Raw genomic sequence first — 17,111 nt, 5'->3', positions numbered from 1 at the left:
TGGCTGCGATGGTGGGGGAGGATGCCGGACAGACCTGGGAGGCCCAAACGCATTGTGAGGGTCTGCTGGGAACGTCTGGCAGAGTCTCCTGTCAGACAAAGTTTCAATTCCCACCTCCGGAAGAACTTTGAACATGTCACGAGGGAGGTGCTGGACATTGAGTCCGAGTGGACCATGTTCCGCACCTCTATTGTCGAGGCGGCAGATCGGAGCTGTGGCCAAAAGGTAGTTGGTGCCTGTCGGGGCGGCAATCCTAAAACCCCTTGGTGGACACGGTGAGGGATGCCGTCAAGCTGAAGAAGGAGTCCTATCGGGTCCTTTTGGCTCATAGGACTCCGGAGGCAGTGGACAGGTACCGACAGGCCAAGCGGTGTGCAGCTTCAGCGGTCGCGGAGGCAAAAACTCGGACATGGGAAGAGTTCGGGGAAGCCATGGAAAACGACTTCCGGACGGCTTCGAAGCGATTCTGGACCACCGTCCGCCGCCTCAGGAAGGGGAAGCAGTGCACTATCAACACCGTGTATGGTGCGGATGGTGTTCTGCTGACCTCGACTGCGGATGTTGTGGATAGGTGGAAGGAATACTTCGAAGACCTCCTCAATCCCACCAACACGTCTTCCTATGAGGAAGCAGTGCCTGGGGAATCTGTGGTGGACTCTCCTATTTCTGGGGCTGAGGTCGCTGAGGTAGTTAAAAAGCTCCTCGGTGGCAAGGCCCCAGGGGTGGATGAGATCCGCCCGGAGTTCCTTAAGGCTCTGGATGCTGTGGGGCTGTCTTGGTTGACAAGACTTTGCAGCATCGCGTGGACATCGGGGGCGGTACCTCTGGATTGGCAGACCGGGGTGGTGGTTCCTCTCTTTAAGAAGGGGGACCGGAGGGTGTGTTCCAACTATCGTGGGATCACACTCCTCAGCCTTCCCGGTAAGGTTTATTCAGGTGTACTGGAGAGGAGGCTACGTCGGATAGTCGAACCTCGGATTCAGGAGGAACAGTGTGGTTTTCGTCCTGGTCGCGGAACTGTGGACCAGCTCTATACTCTCGGCAGGGTTCTTGAGGGTGCATGGGAGTTTGCCCAACCAGTCTATATGTGCTTTGTGGACTTGGAGAAGGCATTCGACCGTGTCCCTCGGGAACTCCTGTGGGGAGTGCTCAGAGAGTATGGGGTATTGGACTGTCTTATTGTGGCGGTCCGTTCCCTGTACGATCAGAGCCAGAGCTTGGTTCGCATTGCCGGCAGTAAGTCGAACACATTTCCAGTGAGGGTTGGACTCCGCCAAGGCTGTCCTTTGTCACCGATTCTGTTCATAACTTTTATGGACAGAATTTCTAGGCGCAGTCAAGGCGTTGAGGGGTTCCGGTTTGGTAACCGCAGGATTAGGTCTCTGCTTTTTGCAGATGATGTGGTCCTGATGGCTTCATCTGACCGGGATCTTCAGCTCTCGCTGGATCGGTTCGCAGCCGAGTGTGAAGCGACCGGAATGAGAATCAGCACCTCCAAGTCCGAGTCCATGGTTCTCGCCCGGAAAAGGGTGGAGTGCCATCTCCGGGTTGGGGAGGAGACCCTGCCCCAAGTGGAGGAGTTCAAGTACCTAGGAGTCTTGTTCACAAGTGAGGGAAGAGTGGATCGTGAGATCGACAGGCGGATCGGTGCGGCGTCTTCAGTAATGCGGACGTTGTACCGATCCGTTGTGGTGAAGAAGGAGCTGAGCCGGAAGGCAAAGCTCTCAATTTACCGGTCGATCTACGTTCCCATCCTCACCTATGGTCATGAGCTTTGGGTCATGACCGAAAGGATAAGATCACGGGTACAAGCGGCCGAAATGAGTTTCCTCCGCCGTGTGGCGGGGCTCTCCCTTAGAGATAGGGTGAGAAGCTCTGCCATCCGGGAGGACCTCAAAGTAAAGCCGCTGCTCCTCCACATCGAGAGGAGCCAGATGAGGTGGTTCGGGCATCTGGTCAGGATGCCACCCGAACGCCTCCCTAGGGAGGTGTTTAGGGCACGTCCAACTGGTAGGAGGCCACGGGGAAGACCCAGGACACGTTGGGAAGACTATGTCCCCCGGCTGGCCTGGGAACGCCTCGGGATCCCCCGGGAAGAGCTAGACGAAGTGGCTGGGGAGAGGGAAGTCTGGGTTTCCCTGCTTAGGCTGTTGCCCCCGCGACCCGACCTCGGATAAGCGGAAGATGATGGATGGATGGATGGATTCACATTGTCATTATGTGGTATTGTGAGTAGAATTTTGAGGATAAAAATGAATGTATTCCATTTTGGAATACATGCAACAGTCCTTTTACAGTTAATGAAGAAATTGGCAAAGATAACAGAAAAAGGAGGGGAGAATAGAAGCCAAGAAGACACTACCCTTGTACTTTGCTCCTAGTTCTTTCTTGAATTCAATAGTGTTTCTCACCTTCTTTATCAAAGTGCTGGCACTTGCAACTTTCTTTGACCCTATAGTGGCTAATTTTGCAGTCGTACGCCAAAAAGTCTCAGACTACCAAGTAGTCAACGCGTAGCATTCTTTCTTTGGGCACGCTATTGCGTGCAATTAAACGTTTGCAAACGGACTAAATTGTTAGGCGCAATGAAAACCAGGGCGCTACACAAAAACTGAGGAAATTTTTGTCAAAAACTAAATCATACAAAAAGTAGAGCGTACGATAAACTGAGGAACCAATGTATTGTTGCATAACTCAGCGCTCTTCAACTAAAGTGTTCTAGAAGTCACATTTCCAGAAAGTTAAGGACTTCTACCTCACTAATATTGACAAACCAGCATTCTCAGAAAGTCAAATTTTTTTTCTCACCTTAAAAAAACAAAAATGTAATATGGGAGTTACAAATTTCAGAAAAAAAGTTCTGTTTTGCAGAATACAAGTGTCCACTGCAGTGCAAGCTGGCAATTGGAATGTCAATGCATTGTGTTTACACTGCTCTAAATTCCTCTGTACAATGGGAGAACTGTAATGTTTTTATTATATTCCATTGTCTTAAACTTCCAAGTCCCTCCTGAGTTTTGAACTGAACCCGGGCCATTCCCGGGCCACCAGTTGGAGTAGCCTTGCTTTAAAAGCTTAGACAAAGAACACATTTAGTTTGTCAGTTGCGTCAAGTTTCCTTTCACAGATCAAAGTTGCATTTAGGCCTGAAAAATCACTTTGAAAAATGTGCCTAGTTGCATTTTTTAAAACAAACTCGTTATGTAAATTGTGTGGGTCCCTTAAAATCAGAGAATAATTTAATCTGGCTACCAAGAGAGTTGAAATAATGACTTGTTAGCATCTCCTCAGTAACTATCAGCGTTTATTACGGCGCTTCACTTATCTCAATGAGCTAAGTCACGGCTTCTGGAAACTTCGACTGGTGCACGAGCCACCTGTGCACCAGATGACTTCTGGCGGTTAGCGACACATTTTGTCCTCATGCGCCCCATAATTCTTCTTGAGCTCCTTACTTCTCGTTCCACTTCTCTTAATTTCCTCCGTCCCCCGCCGAATAAAAGACCGGGACAAACAGACGAGCGGCGCGCCCAGCTGTATAACTGTGAGGACTTTGTGTGCGTGTTGGCAGCCGCACATCCTCCCTCGACACGAACACACGATCCCCCCCCATTTCCCCACCCGACCACATCTCCATCACCCACCGTTCCCCTTCCCCTCCCAGCTGCATCGGCCCGTAAGCCAATCAATGGCAGGGCTTTCAGGGCCGGCGGAGGCCCCGGCGCACGGAGGGGGGGATCAATAAGTTATTAGCACCATTCTGTCAGCTGTAATGTGGAGATTGATTGGGGGGCTGCGGCTGGCGGCCCACCCCTCGTCCCCGCCTGTCACCCCGCCTTTCCTCACGCGGCCCCCACCGCCCACCTCCCCCTCGCTGGCCTGATAAAGATGACAGATTAACGGAGTAAGAGAGGAATTAAGGAGTCTGGCTGTCTGAGCTGTCACCACGCTTCCTGGGATGGAGAGAGGAGAGGAGGAGGACTAAAGTTGGAGGAAGGAGAGGAAATCAGACTAGAGAGAGAGAAAGGATTGCTGCCTTGCCTGATGGTCTGCCCTGACGGTGTCACATGAAAGAATGGTTCGGGTCCCGCTGTTTCCGTTGTCTTTATCTGCTCCTCTTCTCTCGTCGATCTCTTTCCTCAGTGGGATGAATTGCAGATATAAAGGAGGTCAACTTGCAAGGTGGAAGAGGCTAAAAAATGTTGTGTTCGACTTGACCTCTTATGGGATTGTCTTTCTGCTGGCTTCATCACAGCCACAACTCAATGCTTCTACACAGAGACAGAAAACAACACTGTTAAAAATAAATGTGTTTTGTATTAGTAACTTATTTACTAATATCAAAGTAAATTCAGCTCACTATTACACAAATAGTAAACTGGCTCGCAAGTTTGCTTGAGGGAGTTCAGGAAAAATTATGATAGCTGTGTCAGCGTAAATAGTGGGACACGGTAAACAAAGGGAGTAACTCTACAGTTTATCGAATTTCATTTTGACATGTTGCTGTTTATTAGAACGGGTAGACAATGTTTGAGCACAACTCTGGTTACTACCCCTACAATGGTGTACTAAAAAGTAATACCGAAGTACGTAAACTGACGAATGTTTTGAGATTCAAGGTGTCTCTCGGCTTTTTGTTATGCTTTAAATTGCAAGCATAAATTAAGTTAAGATTTAGTTTACTAACTCCCCTAAACATCTGGCCTAACTTGCTAACAATAGATCATTGCTAGAAATTTCAATAACCTTGTTTTCCAACCATTGGAATCCAAATCTTTAACAGCAGTTCAGCCTCCAAGGCCTTCCAGTCTATATTCTCATGCTGCTAAGGCTTGCCTCTCCACCAACGGCAAACCTGAAGTAGGCCTGGGTGAGATGGCAAAACAATAAAATCTCTGAATTACGATTTTTTCCCTACTTTTTTAAAGAAACCAATGAATACAAATGTCAGTTAATTCAAATACGTTTTTCTTTTATTTGATCAAAAACTAGTAGTTTGTACTGAGCTGAGCCAGAAGGCAAAGCTCTCAGTCTACCAAGCTATCTACATTCCTACTCTCACCTATGGTCATGAAGTGTGGGTCATGACCGAAAGAATAAGATCGCGGATACAAGCGGCCGAAATGAGTTTTCTCAGAGAAGGGTGGCTGGCATCTCCTTTAGAGATAGGGTGAGAAGTTCAGTCACCCGAGAGAGACTCAGAGTAGAGCCGCTGCTCCTTCGCCTGGAAAGGAACCAGCTTAGGTGGTTCGGGCATCTCGTGCGGATGCCTCACGAGCGTCTCCCTAGGGAGGTCCTCGTTGCACGTCCCACTGGGAGGAGACCCCGCGGCAGGCCAAGGACCAGATGGGGGAATTACATCTCCTCTCTGACCTGGGAACGCTTCGGGATTCCCCAGGAGGAAGTTGCTAATGTTGTTCTGGAGAGGGAAGTCTGGGAGTCTCTGCTGGAGCTGTTGTCCTCGCGACCCGATTCCGGATAAGCGGTTGAAGATGGATATTAGTTTGTAATGAGACTGCATACACTGCATCTTACTCTTAGTAAAATTATAATCTGAATAATGTTAATTTTAGACCAGATATAAATTTTACTTTTGATGGAATAATTTTCAAAGAACTAAATTAAGCGTTTCCTCTAGGAAGCAATATTTCTGCCTTGAATAAAATACTTCTGTTAATGGGGATAGGTTGATTGGCAACACTAAACCAGCCCTAGTGTGTAAATGTGTGTGTGAATGTTGTCTGTCTATCTGTGTTGGCCCTGTGATGAGATAGCGACTTGTTCAGGGTGTACACCGCCTTCCGCCCGAATGCAGCTGAGATATGCTCCAGCACCCCCCGCGGCCCCGAAAGGGACAAGTGGTAGAAAATGATTGGGATGGATGGCTGTTAACAAAAATGTAGCATTGCACATTGCATGCAAATAAATATTACTCTCCAACATTGAGATCAATAAAGTCCAAACTAAAAACATCTGTCTAGAATGACATACTTCTGTAAATAAAAATGTAGTATTATAAATTGTATGCAAATAAATAATTAAGTATAACACAGAGGACATTGCACCGGGGTTGGGGGGTCCCCACATATGTGGTCCCCTCCAAGGTTTCTCATTGTTATCCCATTGGGTTAAGTTTTTTCTTGCCCTGCTGTAGGATCTGAGCCGAGGATGTCGTTGTGGCTTGTGCAGCCATTTGAGACACTTGTGATTTAGGGCTATATAAGTAAACATTGATTGATTGATTGATGATTGAGAGGACTACTTTCATTAAGTTGATAAATGCAGACTTTTTTATTCACACATCTTGGTGACTGTTTTAGTTATCGGTCTACGCATTGCTTTTGTCTCATCTTACATACCTGCTGTAAATGATCCCACCACAATAAACTGCTTAAGTTGGAGTTCGTTGTTAAGATCTTGTTCGCCTTGTAAAGAATTTTGCATTCCCGAACTTGACTGGAGGTGTTGGTTTCAGATGCTGGAATAAGTGTGTTGTACTGCTTCTTTTTTTAAAAACATACGTTGCAGCCTTGAGTCACACTTATTCCACACCTGTTTACGCAAAACCAAAATACTGACAACACTTTTCTATGAAACAAACGTCTCGTTCTCGTAAGCATTAGCAATGACTTGGTGGGTGTGTGAGTTTTTGCTAAGGAAATAAGGAGTAGGGTGCGAGCTACGGATGCTATTAAAAAAGTACACCTCAGCAAGAGGAGAAAAAAAATAGATGTTTCAAAATCTGCAACAAAAAAACTTAAATGTATCAATAATATCGATACTGAAGCTGTTTAGGGTGTACCAGTGTCTCTGTTGCTCTGCTGTGACATGAACTGGCAATGTCCGCGCCCCTCTCGCTGCTGCTGAGTAACACTCTGAGCACATTGCGTGAAAAGCATCCACTCATCTCAACTACCACACAGATCGTGGGAGATAACATAACTAGGGGTAGCCTGACTCTTTTTTAATGCCATTACTTTCTGCTATCCAAGCCTTGTGGACCAGCCTTCTCTCTTTCAGTAACTTGGCTTGTTGTACATCTTGGGTTTAACGGGATGGGCCGATGCCAATCTGAACACACTAAAAATTATTTTGAAGTCCTCTTCAATCTGCTGGAAAAGTTAATGCTTTGGATCAGGGATCAAATAAATTGTTTCGGGGGGGCCACATTTCCAGGATACTAAGGACTGGAGGGGCCAGACTATTAGTCTTATTTTGTGTATTCCGGAGAACCAGCATCCTCTAAAATTTACATTTGGTTTTAGTCTATTAATTTTGTCAGTGTTACATGGTAATCTGCTGTTGTTAAGGAGCTTAAGGAAAAAAAAAAAAAAGTGAAAAGCTACAGCAACACTTTAGTTACAAAATTCACATTGTTTCCAAAAATGTGTAACTGCCAAAAAAGGAGAGGACTTAAAAGGGTGCCTTGAGATACACCCCAGTTATGTAAATCACAAGTTTGGACCCCAGTGTTTTATGTTTGCTAGCAAGGTTAAATAGTCAATGCAAGGATTGGTCCATGTGTTTTGCAATGGTTGAAGTTCCTCTACACAACAGTAGCACTCTTTTGTTTTTTGGAATTTGCTGCAAAAATATTTGTCCCCCAAGTTTTAAACTGAACTCAGTGACTGGTTTGGTGTCATTCAGTTGAACAGACCCTGCTTTACATTATTATAACTGTGTTACAAAATACTGGTGATACTCGACACAACGACTTTGCGACCTATCTATGCTGTTACGTTCATAAACATACTGTAATTGGTTGTATTGCTATTGTACAATATTATTTTTCAAACAATATTTCTTATCGTAATATACTTTTTTCTTCTTGAAAGGCAAAAACATGTTAAAGTGGTGCTGTTTTGAGAGGGCCAAGCACAGATTAAATTGACTTTAATTCTTTTAATGAGCGAGGTTGCTTTTATATACTATACTATGAGTTACGAGCTTGGCTGTGGATTGCAATGTGCAATTAGGTTGAGGTTGAGGTACACGGTACATACATGCAAAAAAACAACAACATTGTCTTTCTGAATTGTACTAAAGAGAGAGGAAGTGGGCTGTACACAATTGCATTGTAGTGCCATATCAATTTATGCAATATTGCTAAATGCAGTAGTCGCTGCTGCCCAGATTAGTGCTTTTAATCAATCAATCAATCAATGTTTATTTATATAGCCCTAAATCACAAGTGTCCCAAAGGGCTGCAAAAGCCACAACGACATCCTCGGTTCTGATCCCACATAAAGGCAAGGAAGGACTCAACCCAGTGGGATGACAATGAGAAACCTTGGAGAAGACCGCAGATGTGGGTAATCCCCCCCCCCCCCCCCCCCCCCCCCCCCCCCCCAGGGCGACTGGTGCAATGGACGTCGAGTGGATCTAGCATAATATTGTGAAAGTCCAGTTTATAGTGGATCTAACATATTAGTGAGAGTCCAGTCCATAGAGGGGCCAGCAGGAGACCATCCTAAGCGGAGACAAGTCAGCAGCGCAGATGTCCCCAACCGATGCACAGGCGAGCAGTCCACCCCGGGTCCCGATTCTGCCCCCCCCAAGAGGGAGAGGGGGCAGAGCATTAAAATAAAGAAACGGAAAATCAAATGGTCTAAAAGGGGGGTCAATATAATGGCTAGAGTATACAAGAGTTTTAAGATGAGACCTAAAGGCCTACTGAAACCCACTACTACCGACCACGCAGTCTGATAGTTTATACATCAATGAGGAAATATTAACATTGCAACACATGCCAATACGACCGGTTAAGTTTACTAAATTGCAATTTTAAATTTCCCGCAAGGTATCCTATTGAAAACGTCGGGCAATAATGACGCGTGCGCGTGACGTCACCGGTGGTAGCGGACATGTTCTCCCAGCACCGATCACGGCTAAAAGTAGTCTGTTTTTATCGCATAATTACACAGTATTCTGGACTCTGTGTTGCTGAATCTTTTGCAATTTGTTCAATTAATAATGGAGACTACAAAGAAGAAATATGTTGGTGGAAAGCGATGTATTGCAGCCGGCTGTAGCAACACAAACACAGCCGGTGTTTCTTCGTTTGTTGTGAAGCTTTAATATGGAACAGAGCGGTCAAGCGAACATGGTTTTCTACCACATGTCAACCGGCAGGTTTCGGTGAGAAAATTGTGGTAATAAGTCGGCTCTTACCGTAAACATGAGCGGAGCTTGTGTCGTTCCTCCTGCAGCTGTCAAAGAGGCAGCTGCGACTTTCTTGGCTCCTCCATGGTTTCCCTCAGAGACACTGGCGGTCACCACACCCCTCCAACTTTCAGGTATGACTATATAATGTTACTAAAACACAAATAACACGATTAGCAGATAAGGGATTTTCCAGAAGTATCCTAGTAAATGTGTCTGATAACATCTGAATCGCTCCCACTGCTCTCGTCTTTTTTCTTCTTCTAGTCCTTCACTCTCACTATCCTCATCCACGAATCTTTCATCCTCGCTCAAATTATTGGGGAAATTGTTGCTTTCTGGATCCAAATCGCTCTAGCTGCTGGTGGCCATGATTGTAAACAATGTGAGGAGCTCTACATCCAGTGACGTCACGCGCACATCGTCTGCTACTTCCGGTACAGGCAAGGCTTTTTTATTAGCGACCAAAAGTTGCAAACTTTATCGTCGATGTTCTCTACTAAATACTTTCAGCAAAAATATGGCAATATCGCGAAATGTTTAAGTATGACACATAGAATGGACCTGCTATCCCCGTTTGAATAAGAAAATCTTTTCAGTAGGCCTTTAAATGCTTCTACTGAGGTAGCATCTCTAACCAAATGACAGTACAAATAATAATAATAAATGACCCTCAGAACATACAGCATATTAAGCACGTGATCATGAGCAGCCCTGGGAAGCGAACATGACTGTAAGCCGCCCCAGGTTGGTACAAGACTATAGCACAGACGCTAACAGAGCTCAGGGCTGGGCATTAAAAAGGAGCTTCAGCGCTCTAAGAAGCCCCATTTAATTGGCTTTAAAAGCTTGCCGCCTTCAAATCTCTGGCCCTCGGGCACTTGCTCAGGAGACGCAGTGTCTTTAGCGAGGTCAGCTGAAGAGACGACTTAAGTGTGTGCGCGCTTGATCATGAGCGTCTCTGGGCGTGGGTGGACGCATGCTATGTGCATGTTTGCTAGGTTAGTTATTAGGGATTTTCTCTTTAGGACTAGTGGATAGACCTCCAAGTATTTGCTTGTAAATATTTTTTTAAAGGAATGTAAATGAAAAAGTTGTGTTTTCTTCTTCATTAGCGTTTTTAGGGTGGTAATGGTTGTGCATCTCCTCAGGAACTGAGAGGCGACATCTAACAGCAGATCATTAAAGAAGCTCCTCCCTGTCTCCCCTCTGAGCTCGCTCGCTCGGCCTCTCATCATCACCAGGGCTCCTTCAGCCTGCCAAACAAAATCCTCAGAGTCCTCCTTAAATCTCTCTCGCTGTACGCGTCTGAAGGTCTTGTTGCAGAGGAGGAAGAACAAAGGTTTAGGCGTGTCCATGTGCATCCATTTCAAAACAATCCTGGTCCACATTAAAAAAAAAAAAATGACAAAGCAACAGGTGGCACTCAGTCAGCGCTGAAGAACGTTGTTTGGGATAATAACAGATGAGGAAAGGTGGGCTGTTCTCTTGAATAGCACAGCTGATAATGAAGATAAAGAAAAAACAAAACAAATTGCAGTTTGCATGTGGTCAGAGAGTCAAAACGCATATGTTGTTTGCTGTTTGTCACACGCAAAAGATAAAAACTTTAGAGAGCTGCAGAAATATACTCCCTCCCATCACTCAAAATACCTGCGGAGAAGAATCGAGGATGCAGACAACACCAAAGTGTGGAACTTAAAAACAGACAGAAAGAAACATGACAAACGTCTTTTCCGTTCCTGCGACACCCTCTGCATCTCCTCCCTCCCTGATTAGGCTTGGATTGATTCGAGGTGTGTTTGTGGGGGAGGAGGCGAGGCGACGAGGCTGGAAGGAAGAGAGGGATGAGAGGAGGAGGAGAAAGAAGGCATTGGTACAAGGTGCCGTCGTTGTACACAAGATACGGAAGTGTGTGCGTGCGTGTGTTAATGAGAGGAACTGAAGTCAGAGTGAAGAAGGGGCAAGTGGTGTTTTTGGTTTGGATAAAAAGTAAGAAAAATAGTGTAGACCATTGGTGGCCATTCGCCATTCGCGGCCCGCAGCTCATTTTTTTACGGCCCGAGACACATTTTTAAAAATAATATCAAAAAAACCATTAGAAGTGGAATACAGGAGTAAACGTGTAATGTAAGAAGGAAATGTTGCAATATTGACACTAATAACACAAAGATACCATGCAGCCAGTTGTTCTACTTTAAAACTGGCTATGCCTGAAAAAATTCCATCCATCCATTTTCTACCGCTTATTCCCTTTCGGGGTCGCGGGGGGCGCTGGTGCCTATCTCGGCTACAATCGGGCGGAAGGCAGGGTACACCCTGGACAAGTCGCCACCTCATCGCAGGGCCAACACAGATAGACAGACAACATTCACACTCACATTCACACACTAGGGCCAATTTAGTGTTGCCAATCAACCTATCCCCAGGTGCATGTCTTTGGAAGTGGGAGGAAGCCGGAGTACCCGGAGGGAACCCACGCATTCACGGGGAGAACATGCAAACTCCACACAGAAAGATCCCGAGCCTGGATTTGAACCCAGGACTGCAGGACCTTCGTATTGTGAGGCAGACGCACTAACCCCTCTGCCACCGTGAAGCCTGAAAAAATTATAAAATCTAATAATGGATGGATCTGAAGTTGATCCAAGCTAATTTATTCAGCCCACCAACCCCAAGTCAAAATGTTTGGAAACCCCTACTCGAGAGATTCAAGCGTTGAAAGTTAAAATAATCCATCCATTTCTACCACTTGTCCTTTTTTTGGGGTCACAAGGGGTGCTCAACTGCATTCGGGCGGAAGGCGGGATACACCCTGAACAAGTCTTCACCTAATCGCAGGGCCAACACAGATAGACAGACAACATTCACACTCACATTCACATACTAGGGCCAATTTAGGGTTTGCCAATCAACCTATCCCCAGGTGCATGTCTTCGGAGGTGGGAGGAAGCCGGAGTACCCGGAGGGAACCCACGTAGTCACGGGGAGAACTTGCAAACTCCATACAAAAAGATCCCGAGCCCGGGATTCAACTCAGGACTACTCAGGACCTTCGTATTGTGAGGCACATGCACTAACACCTGTTCCACCATGCTGCCGAGTAAAAATAATATTTATTGATGTACGAGTTATTTTCACACTTTTATGATTTAGGGTCGGCTTCACTGTGGCAGAGGGGTTAGTGCGTCTGCCTCACAATACGAAGTTCCTCCAGTCCTGGGTTCAAATCCAGGCTCGGGATCATTCTGTGTGGAGTTTGCATGTTCTCCCCGTGAATGCGTGGGTTCCCTCCGGGTACTCCGGCTTCCTCCCACTTCCAAAGACATGCACCTGGGGATAGGTTGATTGGCAATACTAAATTGGCCCTAGTGTGTGAATGAGAGTGTGAATGTTGTCTGTCTATCTGTGTTGGCCCTGCGATGAGGTGGCGATTTGTCCAGGGTGTACCCCGCCTTCCGCCCGATTGTAGCTGAGATAGGCGCCAGTCCCCCCCGCTACCCCAAAAGGGAATAAGCGGTAGAAAATGGATGGATGGATGATTCAGGGTCTTTTGGAACCCTGAAACCTTTAGTCGGATGTTTTTTTTTTTAAACTGTCATTATGAATTATTTACCTATTCCGGTTCCAATTACTTCACATCAAATATTTCACTTTGAACATATTTTGGGGTAAAATGTCGCATATTCTGTGTTTTTTTTTGTTTTTTTCTGGGCATTACACTTAAACATAATCAAAACTGTATTTCAACAGATAGGTCACAAGTTAAATCCATAGATGTTTAAGTTCTAAAAGTAAAAAAGTAGGGGCGGGGGCTTGAGGGAAGCCCTAATCGTTACAATATATATTTAATAAATGATAAATGGGTTGTACTTGTAGAGCGCTTTTCTACCTTCAAGGTACTCAAAGCGCTTTGATACTACTTCCACATTTACCCATTCACACACACATTCACACACTGATGGAGGGAGCGGCCATGCAAGGCGCTAGCCAGCACCCATCAGGAGCAAGGGTGAAGTGTCTTGCTCAGGACACAACGGACGTGACGAGGTTGGTACCAGGTGGGGATTAAACCAGGGATCCTCGGGTTGCGGACGGCCACTCTACCACTGCGCCACGACGTCCCTATATTGTATTGGTCTTAAAAAAGACAAAAAAACAAAAACAAATGACGCCTGTATGTTTTCATTTTTCAGTATCCAGCCTTGATTGGAAAAGGTTTGGACACCCCTGGGGTAAACTAAAAAGTAACTCAGAGTCAGAGGCTTTTATGTCAACATCTGAAAAAACAGGAGAAAGACTAGTGGAAGAAGTGTGATAAGACTGGAGGACAGCTTGTTGGAAGAGACATTGGCGAGACGCAGACACTCCTGTGTTCAAACACACACAGAGTGAGTGAGACGAGCAGATATGTCATGTGACAGAAAAAGCACGTCTCCTGGTTTGCTTCACTAGTAGTCTCTCCAACTATCACTTTTTGTTTACTCCCACCTTCTCCCCTCACACACACATTCTTGCCACCACTGCTGCCCACTGCTCCCCTCGGGTGAACAAAGGTGATGGGTCACATGCAGAGAATAATTTCGCCACACCTTATGTGTGTGTGACAATCATTGGTACTTTAACTTGCAGAGTGGTGATATCTATTTTGTTCTTGTTTTTGTTTTAACAGACTGCTCTTTATTTGTTTGCATGTCTCCAGATGACCTTCTAAGCAAGAGGAGAAGCTTCTCTCCCAACAGCAGCAGCGACTCGCCTTCCGACAGTAAAAAGTCCCGTAGCGTTTCACCCAAAGGTAAGAGCCAAGCATCGCATTTGCCTCGTGTACATTATGAAAATTGTATTTTACTTTGCGGAAGAGCTAAGAGGCAGGCTTATTGTGGCAGTGTTATTATAGCAGCTGCTCGGAGCTGGGTTTACACTAATATCATTAAACACATTTGCTGAGGAAATCCAGTTTTGTAAGCACAATAGGTAATTTATAATTTTTCTCGTAACAATTAAACAATAAATGCCTTCTGCCTGAAAAAAACTGAATGCAGCAAATCCTGAGGCATAGAGCTAAACTATTTAACTTTAGATAAAATGTACAAACCAACTGTAACAAACCGCAGTAACTACAGTGAACTGATTATTTTTGATAAATTCGAGAAACTGAATGGACAAACATTCTAGCTTGGCATCCCAGGGCACACCACTGCATTCACTTTCTACATTTTACAAATTGTATTTAAAGTAAGGGTGTACTGATTCGTTTTAACAATGATTTGATTCGATTCAGAATTTGTGGTTGCCAATTAGATTCAGGGACGGTATTATTATTGTAGAACGATACAGTCCGAAACAAATGACCGTATTTTTCGGACTATAAGTCGCAGTTTTTTTCATAGTTTGGCCGGGGGTGCGACATATACTCCAGAGCAACTTATGTGTGAAATTATTTACACATTATCGTAAAATATCAAATAATATTATTTATCTCATTCGCGGAAGAAACGCAGAAAATGTCAGCAATCGTCATACACATGTCAGCAATCGTCACACACAAAATTCGGCGGGGAAGGGTCATGGCAGAAGTGCATTGTGGGTCATGGAATGCTAACTGCTATATGCTATATGCTACTGCCGTAGCTATTAAAATGGATCATTTCATCGTTGGCGGTAACCTATAAAAACTGAGAAGGGCTGAACAAAAATTGGACCGAAAAGGAAATCATGTACTGCAGATTACAAGCTGGACGTAGTGAAATATGCAGCAGAAAACGACAAGAGGAAGCGGCGCATACTTTTGGAGTTGGCAGAGTTGTTTAGAAGCGACATCGAGGAAGAAGATTTCATCAAATTTATCGATTAGAAGTGACAGATTGTTTGGTAAACGTATAGCATGTTCTATATGTTATAGTTCTCATAGTCATTATTGTCACCGACGTCCCACTGGGTCATTATTGTCACCGATGTCCCACTGGGTGTGAGTTTTCCTTGCCCTTATGTGGGCCTACCGAGGATGTCGTGGTGGTTTGTGCAGCCCTTTGAGACACTAGTGATTTAGGCCTATATAAGTAAACATTGATTGATTGATTGATAGTTATTTGAATGACTCTTACCATAATATTTTACGTTAACATACCAGGCACGTTCTCCGTTGGTTATTTATGCGTCATATAACGTCCACTTATTCAGCCTGTTGTTCACTATTCTTTATTTATTTTAAATTGACTTTCAAATGTCTATTCTTGGTGTTGGATTTTCAAATAAATTTCCCCCCAAAATGCGACTTCTACTCCAGTGCGACTAATATATGTTTATTCCCTTATTTATTATGCATTTTCGGTCCGTTCCGACGTATACTCCAGGACGACTTATAATCCGAAAAATACGGTAGTGACTCGAAATCCATTCTTTTCAGCCAAAAAAAAACAAAAAAACAAGTCATGTTACTGTGATTTAAATACTAGACCATGCAGGTCAAGTTTTCTATATTCTTGTTATCTCTTGTAAGGCACCAGGTATGAATAAATTCATGACCAATACTTTTGCATCTCAATGGAATAAAAAGCAACATACACTTTAGGTTGAATTATCAAGATGAAACCTTTTCTGCTTACATTTTCAACATTCAAGTAATTTTAAATAAAAGTACAGCAACCAACATTTTAACAGTAGATTTACCTGCTCAATAAAGTTCCCCGACCTGGCAATATCTGTTCTGCGCCCTGGTGCAATTTGTGTATTATTTCTGGTTGTATCAACATTGAAGCAATTTTATTTTGTACATGGTGTAATATTGTGACCAGTAAATGGCAGTTACACATAAAAGATAATTGTGGACGGCAAGTTGATGCTTGTTCAATAATCTACCTGTAAACACCAAAATGATTATGTTTCATTTAGAATACAGAACATTACACACGGTACCCAAATATCTGTCAAAATATTTTAGTACAACATTTGGTTAGACGCACTGTGCTTAAACATACGGGTATTATTATAGTGTAAGTATAAGGACCCCAAAATTGTACCAGTTAGGGGAGACATATCAGGCGTTTTGTTTCGCATTATTATGCAAAACTAACTTTTATTACATTTTAGTACCTTCTGAGGTGTATTTGGGATCTGCATAAGTCCCAAAACTTTGCACGTGTTCGCCATTGTAGCCCGCGCTGTAGTCGATAAGCCCCTTGTTTTTTCTATCCTCTTGTTGTAGAGCATTCATCCTCAGCTGTTGCAGTTTCTAATACAAAGTAGCATAAGGTTTTGACTTAATCTGTCAGTAGACCTGCCTTGGAAGCGCAAAAAACTACAGGTCAACCAAAAACGACGGGAAAAAGACGCAGTCGAAATAAGACTCCCCACAAAATTGCAAATCCTGAAGAGAAAGCGGGTTGAGGCGGCTTTTGTATGAAATTAGACCTGAACAGCCTAGTTCATCAGCATTAGGCTTTATAATCCAGTGCGCCCTATAGTCCGAAAAATACACTGGTTGTTAATCCTGTTCTCTTAAAAAAACATTGGTGAAAATCGCTAACCGGTGGTGAAAATGAATTTTGAGCTGGTGACATATTGCCTCTTTAATAAGCATAGTGTGAACAGTAAATAGACGTAATTATTATATTTGTATTAGCCCAAAACATGACGAGCAGGACTGTCAGGATTACTTTGACTCCATCTTGCGCAGCAGTCCTGTCGCCATCCTCTATTATTCATATTTCTCTTATGTGGCGTGAAACTGGGCGCCCGCCGCCGCCAACAGCCTTTTCCCTTCAGGCTTCCTGACTGATGCATTATACAGCAGCAGGCACCCAGGGCACCTTACTGTACATCCAACATGTACAACTATACATCAGACATGGACACATCAGTAGCAGGGTAAATAATAAGGAAATTAGCGATTCAGTGTGTTTAGATGAAGTCGTAGATGTTGACTTTTAACTAACAGTAACATTTCCTGG

At 44.4% G+C, this 17,111-nt stretch overlaps 1 protein-coding gene across 3 annotated transcripts in view; it reads left to right on the top strand.

Moving 5' to 3' along the window:
* Positions 1–17,111, top strand: part of samd11 (sterile alpha motif domain containing 11) — a 121,654-nt gene that overhangs the window by 54,814 nt on the left and 49,729 nt on the right. For all 3 annotated transcript variants that reach the window (XM_061903959.1, XM_061903958.1, XM_061903960.1), the window contains exon 5: positions 13,865–13,957. In XM_061903959.1, coding sequence (XP_061759943.1) covers positions 13,865–13,957 — 93 coding nt within the window. The remainder of the gene's footprint in view (positions 1–13,864; positions 13,958–17,111) is intronic.

This window comes from Nerophis ophidion, linkage group LG06 (assembly GCF_033978795.1).
Source record: "Nerophis ophidion isolate RoL-2023_Sa linkage group LG06, RoL_Noph_v1.0, whole genome shotgun sequence".
In the NCBI taxonomy this organism is placed as follows: Eukaryota; Metazoa; Chordata; class Actinopteri; order Syngnathiformes; family Syngnathidae; genus Nerophis; species Nerophis ophidion.
Note: the sequence above shows the minus strand (reverse complement) of the source record. Positions and strands in the feature narration are given on the sequence as shown.